The sequence below is a fragment of the Pygoscelis adeliae genome, unplaced genomic scaffold (genome assembly GCF_000699105.1).
Source record: "Pygoscelis adeliae isolate BGI_AS28 unplaced genomic scaffold, ASM69910v1 Scaffold160, whole genome shotgun sequence".
NCBI classification, from domain to species: domain Eukaryota; kingdom Metazoa; phylum Chordata; class Aves; order Sphenisciformes; family Spheniscidae; genus Pygoscelis; species Pygoscelis adeliae.
Window position 1 is genome coordinate 7,275,103 of NW_008824035.1, and position 21,264 is coordinate 7,296,366.

Consider the following 21,264-nt stretch of genomic DNA (forward strand, 5'->3'; position numbering starts at 1 on the left):
GTAGACAAGCGAGCTCTAGTCATTTCATGTTATGTTATCATATGTAGTTAGAAAATATTGATTATTTTGATGAAATTGGACAGAGAACAAAACAGTGTGACATGGAAAATTAGTAATAAATTTCTCTCTTACGTGTCTGAAAAGCTAGTCAAATTATCCTTGACTGTGTCTTCATGGTAACAAAAACATTGTTTTATACTGTGCTTTTATTAGGATTGCCTTTTAAAATCATCTTGCAAGCAGTCTGGCTGTGTTTTCAAAATAGATTTTGAGAATCAGTATCTAGGTCTTTTTTGAAGGAATGTAAATGTCATATCCTGCCTTTATGTTGTCCGTGAAATGTAATGAATGATAACAGGAACAGCCGGCATTAGAAATAAATTGGAAGACTAAAATATATTTATTGAATGTATAGACTATTTGAAGAGCAGCATATTATAGTTATGTGTGCTCATTTACCTATAGGCAAATGGCTTCAATTAAAGAAATTGTTCATTAGTACTCCTTGTGCAAAAGTTTAGAAATAAATTTGGTGGCATAATTAGTAAGATGAGAACAAAATAGCACGTGAGTCTAACTACCAATTTTACTGGCATTATATAACACAATAGAAATGTGACTGCATTATTAATGCAGGTTTGCCTTTGATGTGGTTGATCTGTTTTTATTGTGAAAATCCTGTGTGTCTGAAGTTAACCAACAAGGGAAAAATGGAAAACAGAGGATGGGGCTTGAAAAGAAGGGTAAAGCGGCCTTCCAGATGAAGTAACTTCCTTCTTCCTGTTGGTATTGTATTGACCATTGGAGATTTCAAGACCTTACCTAAAATGCAGTGTTCTCAAACAAGTGAACAATGTAGACAAAGATGTGCCCACTTATGCAGCCATCATGCCTGCAGGTTATTTCTGAAGGTAATTACCAGTGGGAAAAAAACCCCAAACCTTCATTATTGTCAGTAAACTGTTTTCTAAAAGATGTAGGAATACTATATAGTACCCTTTGGCTAATTTCCCCATTCCTTGATAAATGTCAGGGAAAATAATCCCTGACTTTTTGTCATATTTAACTGAAAACAATGACTGTTAGCATATTAAATCTCCAGCTTTGTTTCCTAGCCATCACTTAGCCTTAAAGTAAGCTTCTTCTTTTCGGCAGAATGATTTTGACTGAGCACTTAAAATTCTGATGTCATTTTATGGAATATCTATTTCAGGTGTCTCATAACTTCAGTCTCCACTAAAAGCCAATATTCCTTACAGGTTTGTTTCTCTGATAATAAGACATAGTCTCCTTTTGCTGAACTGCTGTGATGTTTGAAAGAAGTGTCATGATTAGGAAACCAACAAAGAAAGGAAAGTGTGCATAATTAATGGAGTCATGACAGCAGAATTTTCCATGTTTTTATTTTTTAGCTTATGGCATTCACTTTTTCAAATGAAGTAAAACTTTTTTCTGCTAAAAGCAAATGCTTGGAATAAAGAAGTTTGAAAATCTTTTTACATCAAAAATATTGGTAAAGAATTTTCAGCTATATCTAGTAAGCACTCTGATGTCTACATTAACCTCCTCTTACACTGCCATCACAGGGCGATGAAGTCACATCCTTGTGTATTTCATTCATTCATCTTCTGTCACGATATTTCTTTTATTCTGCACTTTGGCCTTAAAGCTTCCATAAGACTTTCACAAGATCTTTTCTTCTTGGTGCTAGGAAACAAAGTAAACTTCCTTTAAATCTGTTAGGCAGGATTCATCCAACACAGGTAGCACTTGGCAGTTAGTGCTTGGAGTTTAGCCTTTTTCTGAGGTTGAACAAAGAACCAAGGCTTTGTGGGCTCTGAAGAGATTGTGCATATATTTAGGAAAATCCAGTATTAGATGGACAACATAATTTTTATAGCTTTGACAGTATAAAAATAATTAAGAAATAATGATGCAAACCAGTAAAAGAAAAACCAAGAAAGAGTTGAAAGAACTGTGTTAAAGGTTGCAGTGAAAGATGGATTTTCATTTAAAATTTTCATGAACTCGGTTCATTAACTTACCATTATCATTGTTTTGATGAAGCTGGGTTTTAAATTTTATTAATCGTACAAGCATATTAATCTCTGCGGTTTAGAAATTATCATGAGTCAGTGCTGCTCTTTTTTTATTTCTAATAATAATGTTTCTGACTGCTGCATGTAGGACTATGAAAACACCTGCAGCGATGCTTAGTTACCTTGTCAGCTAGATAAATGTTCTTGAATAAAAGTTGACTGGAGTACTTTGGATTAGATTCCCAAGACCAACTGTTTTTCTTGATCTGTTTCTTGTCTCATTGTGGTATAATGGAGATATAAAACAGTTGCTATCAATAGTTACATCAGAGTGGCAGTATCTACTCCATGCAAATGTCCTCATTTAAAGTCAAAACATCATTTTAAACAAATGTTAATTAGATTTCTACTTAAATACAGAATAGGTAGCATTTGGGGGATTTGAGCTTTTCTGCTCATATTATGAGGCAATCAGGATGAGGATTCAACAGAACAAAAAGAATTGGTTTTACAGAAGGATTAGAAAGCAGCAGTTCCCATTCCTGGTATTCAGAAAATAAAATGGAGTGTGTATTGTTCTCTAGCTTTTGATCAGATGCTCTTTTTGATGGGTTTGTCACCAAACAATAAGCATGCATTCATGTTGCTGATAATGACTTTTCTATATACTGTAGAAAAAGATGGGTTTGTTGGAGCTGCTCTTATGCCTGTTAATTTTACCACTGTTTGTTTTCATACTTGGCTGTCTGTAAAGTTAAGTTAAAGTAATTTCATTCTATTTTTTTCAAAGAAAGAATAAAAGTTCCATAGTTTATTATACTGTTCTCACAGTACCGCTTTTAGAGAGAACTGATGAGCCTTTTCAGCTCAAGCTGACATCTTTGTGTAGTATACAAGGTCTAGGGAGGACTGAAAGCTACGGTTCTGTGTTTAGAACAATAAAGTTTTCTGCAATTTCCTCTTTTCAGTTGGATCTGTCAGGAGAATTTCAAGTTTTCCAATTCTTTAACCTTTATTAGAGTCTGTGTCATGAGAATGAGTTATCATAGATTTTAATTTGCCTAATACAGACTTCTTTTCCCATTACACATTCATGTGATAGCACCTGTAATAACAGCAGAAATTGGCACTTCATTAATTCATGCTCATAATAAAACCTGAGATGGGGGGGAAAGAATATAGAACAAATGCTAATCAATTTTTCTGACACACTGAAGATTTTTAACGTAAGCTGGAAACGGACCAGCAGTTATCTTTCTCATGGTGAGATTAGCAAAGGGAATGAAACGCAGTAGAACAATTTTCTTGACAATAGAGTATTATTATCTGGCAGCCAACTTGAGCAATGCAGCAAGCTGAACTTGAAACATTGCATAAATTTGGTATTTTTCTGGAGAATACGTGCATATATTCAAGCTACTCTTGTCTGGATTGTGTTGAAGTCATCGGAGACTTATGAGTAAGTTACCTTACAAACTCTTAAAGCTTGTAATGTCAGGTAATATAATATGATGGCATATGAAAGAAGATCCAAAATATCTGCATTGCTACCACTTCCAGGAAGATCTGTGTTTAAGGAGATGTAAACCTATTTGAATCTAAATATTAGAGATAGAATGATAAATTCTCTTAACACTTGTTTTTAAATGAAACGTCATAAAAATATTGCCTCTTAAGTGCAGATGAAATTCAGAAGCTTGCTATGAAACATGCAGGAACAGCTACACTCGGGTCACTAGGAACTGGAAATAAAGCAGGAGTAGATGACTTGTGGGTAGTTTATCAGACTCACTGGAAAAATTACCCTGACACCAGTATCAGCACAGTGTTTTGGATTCTGTTTACAGATTTCTTCTTTTTTTCTTCTCAGGCTTTGGAAGACCAGGTATGGGACCTGCTGCATGAAGCAGACAAGGCTGCAAAGGAGAACAAAGAAAAGAGTCAGGTTTATGATGCCATGGCGGAGACCCTTGGGGATGCATGGGATGCCCTCATCCTCATGTTAGAGAAGCGACAGGCACTTCTGGAACTTACTTCAGTGTTCTTTGAAAATGCTCTGGAGGTTTGTATTGAAATCAAATGGCTCTTAATTTGAAACCTCACACAGCGTCCACTGTAATTTTACTCTGTTATATATGTTTATTGCATTCCTAAAGGTTGAGGCAATTAAGAAAATAAAAATCTCTAGATGCATTCTTCCTTTTCCACCTTCTGGATAGTTCAGGATGAAAATGAGCAAAAAACCCACGTAGACTTTAAGAAATATGTTAGTCATGATGTCTCCAAAATTTCTACTTGACAGAAAAATGACAGTGAAAAATGGAACTGGACCAAAACCTAAAACATGTAATTCAGTGGCTATGGACATTCTGCAGAATATCTTTCATTCCTTATGATTCAAATTATTTGGCACTGAAAGAACTAAATTCTCAGATGCCTAATGCTTACTGAAGATTGGCCGCTGAAGGTTTTACACTGAAATATCCATACAGCTATTATAATTATGCAAACTAAACATTACTCTAACTTGCTAGTCCTTTACCTGAGACATCCATGTGCAGATGTGCACAAAAGGACAATTGTGTGAGCCCAGAGACAGATTTCAGTGTTGTCTTTCCCTGTTTACCCATTTCTCTGTATCTCTTATCCTAATTCACTGATACACAGGGCGCTAAAGCAGAGACGGACTCCATGCTCACCCTGTGTAGCCTCACATTCAATTCTCCCCACATCCCTGGAGCTTTGAAGAGTCTAATAATTCTCCCTGACAATTTTGTTTCTACAATAGCCCAATGCCACCTATAAATTACAGAAGCAACCGTTCTACTGCTAACTGTCCTAAGAACTCCAAGATCAACAATCCACTAATTATTTTGTCCTGGCGATGTGTATTATACAAAGAAATTAGTACAGAGTTAGCGTAAGTATCACTATCGTAAATTCTGTACTACCGAAGGTTGACCTAGTGCAGACTAAATCCTTAAGGTGCTAGCTGAATAGCCCCTGCAACAGGCTTATATCACTAAAACAAAATGCAGCAGCTGGAGCACAGCACAAATCACACCCATTATATATAGAAGGGAAGAAGAAATGCAGTATGGATTTAAATAGGAGTCACTGAAACTTCTTATGGAAAGGCTTTTCTTTAAATGACAGCCTGTGATTATGGAAATCTTTGTTTTATTGTGATAAAACACAAAACATATCTCAAGAATAGACTTTAGTGAAAATCGGAACTCAAATATGAAATGTTGATACCTAATGGAATTCTTTTATAGCATGCAGATCAAGAGGGAGAAAAATGTAGAACAATAGAAAAGACAGAAAAAGCAGAGTGCTTGCTTTTCATCTTCTTTAATTTCACCATAGGTTTCAACATTTTTGCTTACACTGAAACACAAGTTTGAACTCTACTGGTTTCTTCATTCTTGAAATGAAACTGTAGAACTGACAAATATTGGCTAAGATGCAGAATATGTGTCTCAACTCTCTCTGAGCTACTCATACTTGGAATTCACCTGCAAAGGTGGAAGTCAAATAAAGAATTCCAATCTTAGTTTTAACAGTCTCAGCAGATTGCTAAATCTGCTCCAGATCTCCCTGAAACACTGCATATTTCAATATTTAAAATATGGAACCCATGGAAAAATGAGCTGTAAAGGAGTAACCTAATTTCAGTCTTCATTACAGAGATGCTGTTTCCCAACTATAATAAATTATTGTGTTTACCATAATGTTTGTTAGCTTAAATTTGCTACTCATTTCTGCTTTCAAAAGATTGCTTTGAACATTGTATCTCTGTCTGATATTGCCCTTAAATGCTTTTTTCCCCTCAATACTTTAACATTAGAAAGATGTTCTGGGAAGGAGACCTAAGTTAAAGGCTTCATTCATATTAAATGATTTTACTGAAGGCTTTGAAATTAACAGATTCTTCCATAAGAATTTATTTTCAGTGGGTGTGAAGGCTATGTAGGAAAGATGATTCATAAAGTGACAAACTGTAATTACAGAGTATGTCAGCTGAAATTTGGGTTCTCTCAATCAATGAGAACCTCAAAAAACCAGAAGGTGCATACGGCCCACAAAGCATCTGTATCTAGCTGTCACTAAAAACACGTTTTTCCAAGAATGTACAAATTCTCATGAATTTTCCCTATAATACAGAGATTATGATGGAGTTCTGCAAAAGAAAATTATATTGTGCTTCTTTCCACCCCTTGTTTTCTTAATGCAGTTTGCTGTTAAAATTGACCAAGTTGAAGATTTCCTGAAAAATGCCCAAGAGTTTGACAATATTGACTCTTTGAGAGAGCTCCTTCTGCAACAAGAGCATCATACAAAAGGTACAAACGGTATTCCACTCCTGATGGTGTGTGATTGTGCGCTGATTCCTTGAAGGATGATTTTACTCTTCCTGTGCATATTTAAAAAAGAAATAAAATCTTAGGACAAATATGAAAATGTTCTATTTGGAAAAATATAATGGTGAAATAACTCTTTATCAGGCCTCCTGAAAGATATAAAACTCCTGGTTTTGAGCTAGCGCTCTCATGGTTCCACCTTTGTTACTGCTGAGCAGCTAGTGGTAAGCTTGTATTCTGATTTCAAGGCAGTCCAGGCCACATGAGCTGCTAAGAAACCAAGCTGACTTTTAGGGCTGATTGTCAAGCAAGTTCTAAACCCATCCTTCTGTTCCATGGGAAAATTCATCAAAGTTATCATAGCTATCAATGAATTAACATTTTCCCATGGAAAACTTTCCGTTAGAAAATTTCCAATCAGCTCTAGTAACAATGCCCTGCAAAGTCCTAAAATTTCTTGAGAGTGGCCAAGGGAGAAATGTTCCCTCTGCTTTCCTTTACCTAGGGATGGGGTTTGATGAAGTAGTGGTGAAGTGAGGCTGGGAGTTATGAGATAGAGGTGGCAATCAGTGCAGAGGTTCCCTGCATTTTGCTTCTGCCTTTGAGGAGTGGGGCTGTGTCTCACTTCCCCTTTGAGTTCTGATCTGTTCCAAGAGGTTCTGCAGCTAGAACTGTAACACTCTTGGAAAAAAGGTGCTCTCTCCCCTTCCACCACAACTTTCCTGCACATGTGTTTGCCTAGAAAAATTCTTCCATGTGACTTCTTTCTGTTTGTTCAAATTTTCATGTGATGCGTCTTCTACCATGTTGTGGTACTCTTAATTCAAAAAGAGCAAAAAAAATTTTCTCAAAACCAATCTCATTGTGTGGCTACTTCAGACACCTTTGCAATTCCATATGGTTCTGTATTTTTTATAAGACTTAAGACGCCATCTTTGTAATTTTAACCAAATTTTGCTACAAGAGTACTAATAACTGGCAGAATATCAATTATACTTTATTATTCACTAGTGGAGTACCAGATTAAATATTTTTAGCTATCTTGAATGCCAGGTATTCTTCTCAGGAGACTGAATAGAGAATTGAACTCAGGTCACTCTAACATAGGTTTTGGGGCTTCCAATTTGATCTTCATGGAAGCAAAGTGCTTGCTGTATAGCAATTTTAACCTGAAGTATCTGGCAGTAATTTATTGCTGAAAAGGGGGTCTATAACTGTAAGAATCAGATGAAATGGCTTGCCAGAGAAAGACTGCTTTGATGGGGATAAGCCTTTCCTCAGATGGAGGAAAGTCGTTGCAATTGATTGGCTTCTTAATCTAACCACATCAAATTTGGAAAACTGATATTGAGCTATTTAATAAAAAACAGTGTTTGTATTGCTTTCTGTGAGAAGGATACTATCTACCCATTCCAAAATAAGGTGGCTGAAAACACGACCTTTGCAAAGTATTGGCTCTACCAGTATGTGATGAGTACTTTATCACAAATGTTTATCACAAAAAAAACCCCAAAAAATTTTTTTAAACAAATGCATTTCAATTCAGAATAAAAAAGGTGAAAATATATGAATTGTCCTAATTTATCCATTTTTATATGTATTCCATTTTGGATGGACTGAAATGGAACATTTCTGATTAATATCACCTTTCTGGAAGGCAAGAAGTAAAATGGACAGGCTTGTTGCAGTGAGCTTGTGGAAACTAAATTCTCTTGTTATCCCTTGGTGGCTGGAGAAGTGGAGGCATTCCACTTCTGCATCTTCCCTAGGTGCTCCATATGAAAGGTGGAGATTTAGGGTGCTTTGCCTTGAATTACCAGTACCTGTACTCAGCTGGGAAGATGAATGTTTCAGCTTTTTGCTGCCGGTCATGGGTTGCTTCACTGGCAGCTCCTTGCAAACATTCCTTTCTTATACTTTTCTTCACGGCTACCTTGCCTCTTATTCTGGCTTGGCTCCCCTTCTTCCTCATTCAGCACCTAAAATTTTTCCATTTTCATTTGAAAGACCTGTAAATACTGATCCTTGTTTGTTCAATAGATTTTGTACTATGTGGTTCTAAGGAGCTAGAACAAAGACAGACACATGACTAGTAGGTCATTAAAGTGTACTAGTCCACTGAATTTTAACCCTGAATGTATCTAGGTAGAGGTTATGGAAAGAAGCTAAGAGTTCCTGATATTCATGACTTATTTAGTCATAAGGTTATAACAGCCCCCAGACAGGAGAACTTTTTCTTTCAACTTCCGTGAGGGACATAAAGACCTAAATTTTGCTTGCATCACTAATGAAAAACTACAGAGGCTACTGACGCATGCAGAAAGCAGGGTAGGAAATTCTGCTTCAGCTTACCTGAGGGTTGGGAAACCGTCAGAAAGAACTCAGTTTTGAGAAAACAATATCACTTCTGGGTTTTGTCTCAATGGCTGTCAGTACACCATTATATGTGTATATATATTATATTTACCATTATAGGTACATATATGTATGTGTATACACCTTTATACCTTTGTAGGTTTATATAACAGCTGTCCAAACTGAAATATCTTAGGATGTATGCCTTCTAAAGTAAGTATTTATAACCTGTTCATGCAAATGCATGAAAATACATTACTCTCGTGTATGCAAATAGATAGGTAGTTTTAAAAATACTTGAGTAATATTTGAAATACGCTACTAGAATTACAAATGACATTTTTTTTTTTCCTGTGAAATTCTATTCTTACAGAGCTTTTGGAAAAGTCACTTGCACTTTTAAACAAAAGCCAAGAGCTAACTGAATTCATAGAAGAATTCAAATGTGAGGGGCCAAATGCAAATCCAGAGCTGATTCAGGGAGCCCACAGCAGCTGCTTGAAAATTGACAATCTCCTTGAAATGCTACAAGACAGGAGACGGCAACTAGACAGATTTCTTAAACATCAGCGCCAAGGACTGGAGCAGGTTCTGCAAATTTGTTTGTGGCACCAACAAGAGAACCAGGTAGGATATATAATACTAAGGGAAGCCACAGTAAAAAAAAACAAAAACAAAAACTAGCAACTGTTTTACAGTAGAGACTATTACAGAAAAGGAGCTGAAATATATTTATTAGGCCAATATCCCTGGGCCACTTCTGTTTGATGAGATGCTAACTTTTGAATATTTGACTTTGTAACTATAACATCTTCATAATTTATTTTAATATAACTTTAATGTCTTCAAAAGCACTATTTCCATTATGTGGATCCCTCCTGTAAGTTATCAAATGTGGCGCTTCAAACCAAACTAGATTCCCTTCAGATTGAATTCCCAGCACAAACAAACCTCTAGCCACATGAGCGATAACAGTAACTGGTAACAGCAATTACAACTGCAGCAGGCTGTTTCTGGACTAGCCAGTTAAGGAGAAGATATAGCATAGCTAGCCAGCTGGTGTGTCTGAAAGCAGAGGAGTATTTTGTTCTTGGAGTCAAATCAAAATTCTTTAGGGTACTGTAGTGATTGCAGGTTTTCCACACCTGCAACCTGTTTCTCTCTCTTCTTCTTTCTCCCAGCTTAGCTCCCATCTCTCACTAAATTTCTCAAATACAACTTGTTTTTGTACTTTCCTTTCAGATCTTAGGTACATCTATCAGATTTAAAAGTCCTACCGCTCTTTTTCCTTTTCATTCCTCACCTCCCAGCTTTCAGATCAGACAGCTTTTCTCTCTTTGTGCTCTGCATTATCAGAGAAACTTCTCCAATGTGAGATTCTCTCCCCCGTCATTTTCCTTGAGAAACACCACATAACTTCAACTTGTCAGAAAAAAGATATGGGGAGAGTCCAGCTCTGCCTCTTTGGATATAAAGTATGCTGAGAAGGAGGAACCTATGCAAATTTAACTGCTGAAGTCTAACAAGACTAAAGCTGAGTTATTTTCAATGTTTTGTAAATAGGCTAAAATTTTGTATGGACCTCTGACAGTACAGTCCTGATTATGATACCTCTGTAAGTTTCCTTCTTGGCCTCCAGAATAAAGTTTCCCCCTGTATTAGAGGAAAATGTTAGGAACTGTTAGCAGTAGTCTATTCTGCAGGCACTAACTTTGCCTGTGAGGTTGTTGAAGATGGGAAGCGCCTTATTCAACAAGCACAACTCTTTGTAATTTTGCATAGAGACAACAAAATTGTTGAGGTACACAAGCAAGCTGACAGCCTTATTTCTGGAGCACTCAGTATCAGTAGCTGCCAGAAACAGAGAAAGAATTACTTATTTAATGATTAGATAGGAAAAAAACAGATAAAAATAGTATGGTCTTATGCAAGTGTTGTAATCTCAGTATGTAGTTACAAAATAGTAGCTGACAAAAATACTGAAAAACAAGAACAACAATATAGGAGGCTGTATCCATTTCTGTGCAAATCATTAGAAACCACCTGGTGCTTGCTTAGAGATACATATCATTGCTGATGTTACTGGTTTTGATTTTTTTTTCAGTATCACCACATAGCCATACCATAAAAGAAAGATCCTCAAAAAGAAATGTCGTTTCAATATAATGTATTCTAATAAATTTACAACTACAACTGAACTTTCACTATCAGTCTGACTCACTATATTGGAAATACGTTCTATTTCATCTAGAAAAATGATCCTTTCTCTACATTAAAAAGTATTAGAGGTTACTACAACTACCTGATCATGCCAGTGTTATTCCATAGTATACAAACATGGAGGAACATTCAAAATTGAAAAGTTTTGGAAATAGCTTTCTGTTGAAGGGTAAGGGATAAATACGTGGGGTTTTTTGAAGCCAAGCACACTTCTTTTAAAAATAATAATAATAATAAAAAAAAAAAATCACGTTGCCTGAGATGTTAAATGCCACAATTTCATAAAATTTACCAGGGAATTCTACTTGTCCTCATCACATAAAGGATAAATATTTGGGAGTAACCAGCTAGAATTCACCCTAATTTAGGCAGGATTGAAGATGTGCAGTGAATTTTTTGTGTGTATGTTTCCATTTCCTCTCAGGTATGTGCTCACATTACAAAGAGTAAGTATAGAAACTGTTTTCTACTGGCAAGTTTCCTGATCATCTGAAGAGCGTGGACAGTATTTAACTGACTGTTAGCTCATACCTGTGTCCAGTTTGAGGCTGGTATACACACGGAGGGACAAATTCAAATAGTTTTTAATATCATGCTTATCAGAATATACTTGTTTAGTATCTGCATTAGAGTCAAACCTAGTATAATGTATGATTTGTACATTTATGGACAATTAATTTGCATGCATCATGGACAAATAATATATTCACATGTAAAAACAAACACTGGAAAATTAACTTTTAGAGACTTTATGTAAAATTTTTCTGTCTGGCCTCTAACACATTATGCATATATTTCTGAGTGATAACAGAAATTAAACTCTCAAAGCCTCTAAGGAAATCTGAAAACTAATATTCCAATCTCTGTACGTGGACTGAACTCCTCTTCATGTCTAATGGTGCTACATATGCAAGAACTCCCACTGACATTAATGGGAGTTCAGGGGATACAGAGAAAGCAGAGTACTGGAGATGAGCTCTGCTGTGTAAGATCTAAGAATGCATTTTTGCTTTTTGTATTGCCCCTGTTTTGCTAGGCATAATTATATAATGCAGAAGGCTGCATAATCTGTGGGTTGCTTTTTTAAAAGAAAAGCCAAGCAGCTCTAAATATCACTGCTTATTACCTGGTTCTGAAGAACTAAAAAATACAGCACCTTCCTTTGTAGTTGGAATGTGATGATCTGATAGTCATGATTGTAACATGTAACGTTTCTTTTTCAGTATTTTCAGTATCTGAAAGCGTACTTATTTTACATTTAGAGAAGGGTATCTGACCTTCCTTTATGGAAGTGTCAGCATCATATTTTCTGATAATCTCTTTCATTAATGAAAATCAGAGGCAGATTGGCCTATTTTGTGCATAATTAGTTATCTTTGGAAGAAGATTTATGAAAGTAATTTTTCTTAATCAATCCAATCATGCATATATGAGACAATTAAAATTATTCATGGTACTTGGTCACATCAAGGGCAGAGATAAGAGCTGAGTATAACTCGGGACAGGTGAGTACACCCACATTTGCTATCTAGGCAGATGTATGGGAAACAAACTATCTTGGTATAAGTCACAGTTCCCTTTTTTATTTCATTTCCATTAAAGGTAGCTTAATTGACACAAAAAATGAAGTAGTGTAGCTCAGTGAATTAAAGTCTGTCATTGGATTTTACCCCCCAAAAATGCAGGATATTCTTCTATGCTTGTAACCTTTGCACAGTAAATTGATAGGTTTATGATCTTACTTGCCTAGAAGAATTTCTGTATGGTAGGATATGGAAAGATTCTGTTGTTTCTTTGCTTGAAAGCAAATTTCTGTTAGGAAAAATGGAGATTTTCAGTTTAACATCTGATAATGAGGATCTGCAAATCCAAGTGTGTAAGTGCACATATATAAGGAGAAATCTAGAGCAGTGGCTAACTTGTAAAGAATTGTCTAAACATGGACTACATCTGCTGGTGGTGCGCTCTTTGCTGATTTTTTTCCAACAGCTTTACTCAGCACAGTGCTGCTGCTGCTACTGATAGCTAGTATGAAAATACTGAGTTTATCTCCTCAGTTTGGAGGTAAATCTGAAGATTGTCATCTAATGCATAAAACTATTTGAATTATCAAAACGTTGTATGAAGTTCCTCTGTGAAGTTTTGACTTCATGTTTGATTACAGCACATTCTGCAAAGGCTTTTTTCAAAAATATAAAAAATAGTATTTACAATGAGTGCTAAGACATTTAGACCTAAACGGGTTTAAGTTATTCAAAACTCTATAATCAGATCAACTTAAGCTATCTCTGCTAGCTACTTCTGGTGAAATTGTGGCACCAGTGAACTTAGCAGTGATTTTGCCACTGTCTTAATTATGGCCAATGCTTCTCCTCTTGTGTGTTTCCAAATGTCTGATCTTCTGTCCTGTTTCTCCTGATGGTGATAACTTAGTTCTTCTTACTACTCTTGCATATAGGGGCCAACTTCATAGGATTCCTAGACTTTGATCCTATGTAAAAAAAGCCCAACACCTTGAAACCAAATGAGTTTCTGACATCCTGTCAAACTCACTCCATTGTTGATCAGTCATAATGTTTCCTCAGAGTATACATATTCTTGTCAAAGTACGCATGTACCTATATGGATTACTTGGTTTTAATATTTCACAATTGCAAACGTTCCTTTCAAAATTGAAATGATTACTCTTATTAGCTAATATTCTAAATAACTTCTGCATTTGGGAACGTTGTGTAAAGAAAGTCCTTTCTTGAAAAGGAACAAAAGGAGACCAAAAGAAAAGCATACAAATGAAAAGGACAGTTCCACTATATTGGAACTTGAAAGGCTTTTGTTGACTGGTATACATCACATTTAGTGGTGTTTGGTTTTTTTTTATTTCCAGGGCCCTTTACGGTCCTTCACAAACATGGTATAACAAGCCCCTAGTAGCTACTCTGGGACAAGGTAATACTGACACTTAGTTCTTTTCCCATGAAAGATTATTTTACTATTCCTCTTCTTTATAAGACTGTACTTGATCATAGAAAAATCACTGAAGCCCAGACTTTAAACTGAAGTGCTGCATTTTTCTTTAAAAAATGTGTCTGTGGTCCCATTTTGCCCTAACTTGTTATTTATTAAATTAGATAAGGATGCTTCACTAACAATATTGTGAAGATAAATGCATTGAAGGTTAGGGAAGGGCTTAGGTAGTATTGTTATGAAGAGACTGAAATGTCCGCAAGATGAACCAAGACAGATCTGTATTGCCATGATGATGCCTTTGCATACTGATGATAAAAATACTGTTTGAGATTTAAGATAGTAAGTAAAGCATCAGCCACTCAAATACAGTGATGATTGTGTTGAAAAAAACCTCTGGTATTAACAAAGGTCAGCTTATTGTGAAGGCACTGCACAAATTATTTGAGAATAGCTCATCCTGCAGTTCAGAGTAGGTATGTCAAAATACACAGTACAGGCTGCTCAAGTTCAAACTGCCTGAGGTAAGGTCAGATTTAATTTATGGCATGTATGTGTGTTTTAGTACATACAGGAAGAAAGGGAGTGAAAAAACAAAGTTTTTCCTAATGAGAATAATTTCTAGAAAGAAAAGTGTGTTACTTAATTTCTATTCTCTGCTATATTTGCTCCTTCTCTCTATAGTCTCACATTAGTGTCAGATTGTTCAAGAGGTTTCGTAGAGCCCAGGACAACATATGTGTGTATGAGCTTTGAACTGGTGTGTGCAAGAATTCCTCTCCTCCTAAAAATATCCCCGGCTACGCAAGTGCATTGGGTGCAGTGGCCAGGTCTGGCAGCGTGGGGCTACAGGGGTGGGTGGCATCTGTGTGGAGAGGCCAGGGCTGCCTCATGCCGGACACAGCCGGTTCCAGCTGGCTCCTGAGCAGCCCCATCACAGAGCACAGCTAAGCCCCTCAGTGAAGCTGGTGGTGCCTCTGTTAAAATACATTTAAGGGTAAAACACGGCACAGACATAGTGAGGAGTGAGGGGAAAGAAAAAAGAGCGAGAAACAACGCTGTGAAGGCCAAGGTCAGTGAAGAAGGAGGGGGAGGAGGTGCTCCAGGTGCTGGAGCAGGTATTCTCCTGCAGCATATGGAATTTTTGGGAGAGACCACACCACAGCAGGCATTTCCCTGCAGCCTGTGGAGAGGACCGCGTCGGAGCAGATATCTACACTGCAGTTCATGGAGGAGTCCACACTGGAGCAGTTGGATATTCCCTGAAGGAACTGTGACCATAGAGAGCCCGTGCTGGAGCAAGGTGTCCTGACAGGAACTGCAGCCCCTGGAGGACCTGTGCTGGACTAGGAGAAAAGTGTGAGGAGGAAGGAGTGACAGAGAAGAACTGTTATGTACTGACCATAACCCCCCATCCCCCTGTGCCACTCGGTGAGAGGGGGTAGGTAGAGGAGTTGGGAATGAAGGAGTGAAATTAAGCCTGAAGAAAAGGCCTGGGTAGGAGGAAGGTGTTTTAGTTTTTGTCTTTGTTTCTCACCAAATCTATAATTGGCAATAAATTAATTTAAATTTCCCCAAGTTGAGTCTGTTTCACCTGTGATGGTAACTGGTAAGTGAGCTCCCTGTCTTTATCTCAACCCACAAGCTTTTTCATTTTATTTTCTCCCCCCGTTCTGTAAAGGAGGAGGAGTTGAGAGAGTGGCTGGGTGGGTGTCTGGCAGCTGGCCAAGGCCAACCCCACCACAACAAGCTAAGCTATGCTGTTGGTTTGGTTCCCCTCCCCCGCATAGTTATTTGTTTGAAAACTTGCGTCTCCTTCTGAATTGACAGTGGAAAATGTAGGAATGCCACGGAAGACTATATATAAGCATTGAAATCACCTGGATCATAATCAGTGCAAAATGAGCAGTTTAGCAACCTGAGAAAAATGTTGAAGAGCCTTTGTTTTCTGATATGGATTATTCATCTCAAACAGAGCAGATGATTATTGTAAATGAATGATAAAATATGATCTTTGAAGAACAGAAGTGATTTTAGATTTCAACCAATCAAGAAAAAACAGTCTTTTTCAAACAGATACATTAACCTTCTCTCCTTTCCCCTCCCTCCACCAAAATCACTGAAAGTAAGGTTCTGTGGGTTTCTTTTGTAAAAAGCAGTTCATATTCCCAGCTGTTGCTTAAGAGCTAAGCTGGCACAACTGAAATCACTCAGCGGTATTAGTTGTAGTGGAAGCCAACAGATTGAACTCACTGTAATGGAAAGAAATATTGCCAAGTGGTAAAGGGGTGAACATTTTACTATAACAGGGTTAAAGAATGACTTTTTCCTCTGCCTAGCATTACAGAAATACTAGTTTGTTTTGCTAAGCAGATACATCATACAGAGAACAGTCCTAATTTACAGAGAAGTTTTTCTTTACCTTTTAGCACAGTTTTTATTGTCCATTCCATTCATTTGTATTTTGGTGGACCCATAGTAAATGTTCTGTGAAAATCTGCTTCCAGGAAAAATGTTTCAATCAGTAAGTATACATCTGGACGATATGCTCAAGAAATGAAGGCTCAGTAGTAAAATAATTTGTTTACTTTCCTAGCTCTGTTGAACTCCTGAGATAATGTACCCAATTTTTTATTTGTAACTGAAAATATTTCCAACACACTGTAAAGGTCCTTTCATTTTTAGAATTGTTTAAATTTATTAAAAATAGCTTCTACATGAGCAGATTAAAAAAAAACAGAACTGTAGTGTGCTATTGAAATCTCTAGTACCTAGAGACAAAGTAATTCTTAGTATGCCATATATGATTTAAGTATAGTTGTGATTTTCCAGACTGAAAAGATTGGAGGAAGTCTCCTTGATACTAACAACTCATTCTGACTACTATTTTAAAATGCAAAGCTTCACTCAAGAATTCTTGCCATGTGTTGTTTACAAAGAAAGTGAGAGCTACCTTCCATGAATCAAGCAGAAATAAATGCAAGTCGTTCTGTGCAATTTAGAAGATATACTTGTATACTGCATATGTTTGCCGCATATACTTGCTGAAGAAAGTCTAGTAAGATGTAATAATTTTTTTTTTAAGCTACTAAATTTTATTCCATATAATATTCTCTTAATAGCTTAACTGGATTTTTCAAACCAGGGATGGAGAGGTTCTATTAGGTCACAAGGCCCATTTAGTCCTTTTTTTTTTTTTTATTCTTGCAAAAGTACTCAAATTTATAGTCTTTTATTGTACACAAAGGGATATTTTTAAGTTAAAGTGATTCTAGGGAAAATGTGCAATGTTTATTGTGTTATAAAATATGCGTTTATTCTATGTGTGACTATAATTTGGTTTTTCTTTTACTGTGTTAATTTATAATTCGGTCATACTTGATGAATACATTTTTGTCTATTTTGTTACAAATATTCCATTATGTGTTTGTTTTGACCACAATCCTTTTCTTCTGCATTTATTAGCATTTAAATAATACAAATGCAAACGTTTGAGTAAAAGCATGAACATGAGGAATAAAAAATGAAAGGAATGAAAATTAGGCCTTCTTTTGTAGATGAAACTGTCTTGTACATATTTTAATAAATGGACAGTCGCTTCTCAAATTTTTCACTGAATTCTTTTTATTATTTATTTAGGTAACATCTTGGTACAAGAAAAACATCAGAGATTATTTTCGCAAGCAAAACTTAGGCTCATCTCTATTGGAAAATGAAGAGTTACTTCAAGAGCTTGAAGAAATGGAAGTCAAAGTGAAAGTAAGATATACGATAATTGATCAGTGAAGCAACGTTAAAAATTAGTAGCAAAACATGAACTTGGGCATTTAATAAGCACATACAGGAGTAGATACTTGGTATGAGTACATAAGATATATATTTCTATATGTCTAAATGAGAATTTTTTTCATTTTACTTCTTTTAATGCAGGCCTCCATGTTTCTCAGTGTTTTTCTCATTTAAAACTTTAAAAGCTATTGATAAGGTAAAAGAAGAGTAATCCTTGATGTTGTTTAGTTGGTTTTTCAATTTAGTGATCAAGTTCCAGACTGGTGGTTTACATATTAAACCATGTTGCAAAAAATAAAGAAAAGCAATGTTGTTAGAGTATTACCAAAGTCTAATGTTCGTAAAGGATAAAAAGCCAGCTATTTCTACCATAATTCATTGTCGCTGAACTGTGTACATGATTGGAAGAGGTATTTTCCCATTTATTTATTGGGAATAAAAGTAATTGAAAATACTATTTTCATTGTGAATATCAGTTTTCCAGAGAATAAATCTGTTACCATCACTCATAAAAGCAAGATGGGATTAAAGACAATGTTGATATAATAATTAAAAAAAAAAAAGGATATTTGTGTGTTGTAAATTGCATATATTAGAAGCTCTTTTTAGATATCTCAATTGTGCTATCATCAGGTAAGTGCTGTTGCTGGGTCAGGATCATTCCTCACTGTATCATTTTCAAGCAATTGTATTTGGATAACCCAGATGACCAAGCAGGCCTTTTTAATCCAAAACCTATTCCAATAGAAACAAATGTCTTTTTAAAGGCTACTGTGTTGATAGCAACTAACAGGTTTATGATTGTTCACATTTACATTTCCTTGTAAGCTTTATAGTTAAATGTCACGTTTGCCTGTTTGCATAATTTACAGTTAACTGCTTCAGGTTTGTCATGTAAGCAGAATACAATAATATTTCTAATGCTTCTCCAAGAAGCAATGCTTCTCCAAGCAGCACATTTTCTTCATTTAGGGAAGATGAGTATTGAAAGCTAAAATCTGCTGCAAAGCCTGAACAGACCTTTGGCACAAGAAAATCAGAAGATAAACAGTAAATGAGTAAGCTGTGGGGTGTTTCCAGAGAAATAGGGACCCACAAAAATATTTGAGGTGTCCTAAAGTATTGCTGAATTTTAGAACTAGCCAAATGATCATTAATCTTCCCCACATTTGGTGTTGAAAGGCTATTCTTGTAATTTGCTGTCTGAATTAGAAATGATACTGTAAATGCAGAAAGGGGAACAATATGCATTTTCATTTTGTAGAATAATAACCCTTTTCATGGTTGAGCATCCAGAAACTAACTTGCAATGATAACACTTATTATTACAGTTTCACCTAACAATTCTTCTCCCATACATTATGTAATAGATCATTCATATCATCTTACTGAGTTGCCTTTTTTTTTTCTTAAGGTCATTTAAAAATGTTTAGCATTAAAAATTTTTGTTACACATCCATATGACTTATGATTTAGAACATCTTACCTTTAGCTTTCTGCTGTTCTTACTAGCAGCATGTTCTAGCAGAGGGAAATTAAATTCTTGACGTGGATGTTACTGAACATGTTGGTTATGCATATGATGTGCAAAAATAGTGGCCAGGTTGAACTGCATACTGCAAATATATTTCAGAAAGCTGAGTTATGGGGCTTTGTGCATTAGTTTTTACAGCACTGAACTGCAGATGCTGAGACCAGAATAAAGGAGGAGCCTGGCATTTTGATTTTAAAATTCAGATAAAGTATACCAATCAAATGTGTATTCCAGTAAATATTTGTTAGATAGCAGAGATTAATATTAGATGTCATCACTGCACAAAGTAGTGTTTTACCTGTATGATTAGAATACACTGAAATACAAAACAACCTAGAAATGAACTTGGCATCTTTGCTCACAGATGCAAAACCATTCTAATAAGATATATCATGTCAGAACATGAAATTCCCTAAATCTTCGGCAACTCACAGGCCTTCAGCATCTGATTGCTGATCTGAAGTATTTTGATTTCATGTGTATTTTGGAACTGCAGTACTGTTGTGTGAAGTATTCACTCTGAGAAGCTGTTGACTAATTCCATGTAGAAGTTAGGGAAGGCCAGTGAAGAACTAGGTACAATATTAAAAAAAATGACTTTACTAGTCCTGGAAACAGAAATATTATTTCCTCTGCATTCCCATACATGGGTGCACAAAATTCCTTTAAGCCACTCTTCCTGTAAAATTTTCATTTCAGTTGGTCATACAACATGATACTATTGTCCAGGGTCACTACTTTCTAGGATACAATCTTTGATCCCTGTAATGACACAAATTCCTGATAAGTCTGAAATGACAGTTAACTGTTTTGTTCAAATGAGCCTACTTTAAAAAAAGGTTGTACTCAATCTCTATAATTGACCTTTCCTAATTATTACATAGCACTCCACTAGTTTTTGTGCAACTAGAAACTTTATTAAGCAACGATTTTATATTTTCTTCCAAATCACCTAGGAATTTGAATTGGCGGGGCTCATCGAGAGGGCTTTAAACTAGGTTTGAAGGGGCAAGGGGATAAAACCAGGCTCACTGGAGATGAGCCTAGGGGTAGCATGCCAATGCTGGGGGTGAAATCGACAGCCCAGCTCAAGTGCATCTACACCAATGCACGCAGCATGGGCGGCAAATGGGAAGAGCTGGAAGCCATTGTGCAGCGGGAGAGGTATGACTTAGTCGCCATCACAGAAACATGGTGGGGTGACTCTCACGATTGGAGTGCTGCAATGGATGGCTATAAACTCTTCAGAAGGGACAGGCGAGGAAGGAGAGGCGGTGGGTTGGCTCTGTATGTAAGGGAGTGTTTCGATTGTCTAGAGCTCAACGATTGTGATGATGTTGAGTGTTTATGGGTAAGGATGAGGGGGAAGGCCAATGAGGCAGATATCCTGCTGGGAGTCTGTTATAGACCACCCAACCAGGATGAAGAGGCCGATGAAGCGTTCTGCAAGCGGCTGGCAGAGGTGTCTCGATCGCTGGCCCTTGTTCTCGTGGGGGACTTCAACTTCCCGGACATCTGCTGGAAATACAACACGGCAGAGAGGAAACAGTCTAGGAGGTTCCTGGAGTGTGTGGAAGACAACTTCCTGACACAGCTGGTAAGTGAGCCTACCAGGGGAGGTGCCTCGCTCGACCTGCTGTTTACAAACAGAGAAGGACTGGTGGGAGATAGGGTGGTCGGAGGCCATCTTGGGCTTAGTGACCATGAAATGATAGAATTCTCGATTCTTGGTGAAGTAAGGAGGTGAAGTAAGGCCAGCAAAACCACAACCATGGACTTCCGGAGGGCGGACTTTGGCCTGTTCAGGACGCTGGTTGAGAGAGTCCCTTGGGAGACAGTCCTGAGGGGCAAAGGGGTCCAGGAAGGCTGGACGTTCTTCAAGAAGGAAGTCTTAAAGGTGCAGGAGCAGGCTGTCCCCATATGCCATAAGAAGAACGGGCGGGGAAGACGACCGGCCTGGCTGAACAGGGAGCTTTTGCTGGGACTCAGGAAAAAAAAG

General features: G+C 36.8%; 1 protein-coding gene across 1 annotated transcript in view; it reads left to right on the forward strand.

Annotated features, from left to right (window-relative positions):
- Nucleotides 1-21,264, forward strand: part of CCDC141 (coiled-coil domain containing 141) — a 110,599-nt gene that overhangs the window by 17,885 nt on the left and 71,450 nt on the right. Inside the window, exons 3-6 of the mRNA XM_009332356.1 lie at nucleotides 3,910-4,101; nucleotides 6,277-6,385; nucleotides 9,132-9,385; nucleotides 17,582-17,701. Coding sequence (XP_009330631.1) covers nucleotides 3,910-4,101; nucleotides 6,277-6,385; nucleotides 9,132-9,385; nucleotides 17,582-17,701 — 675 coding nt within the window. The remainder of the gene's footprint in view (nucleotides 1-3,909; nucleotides 4,102-6,276; nucleotides 6,386-9,131; nucleotides 9,386-17,581; nucleotides 17,702-21,264) is intronic.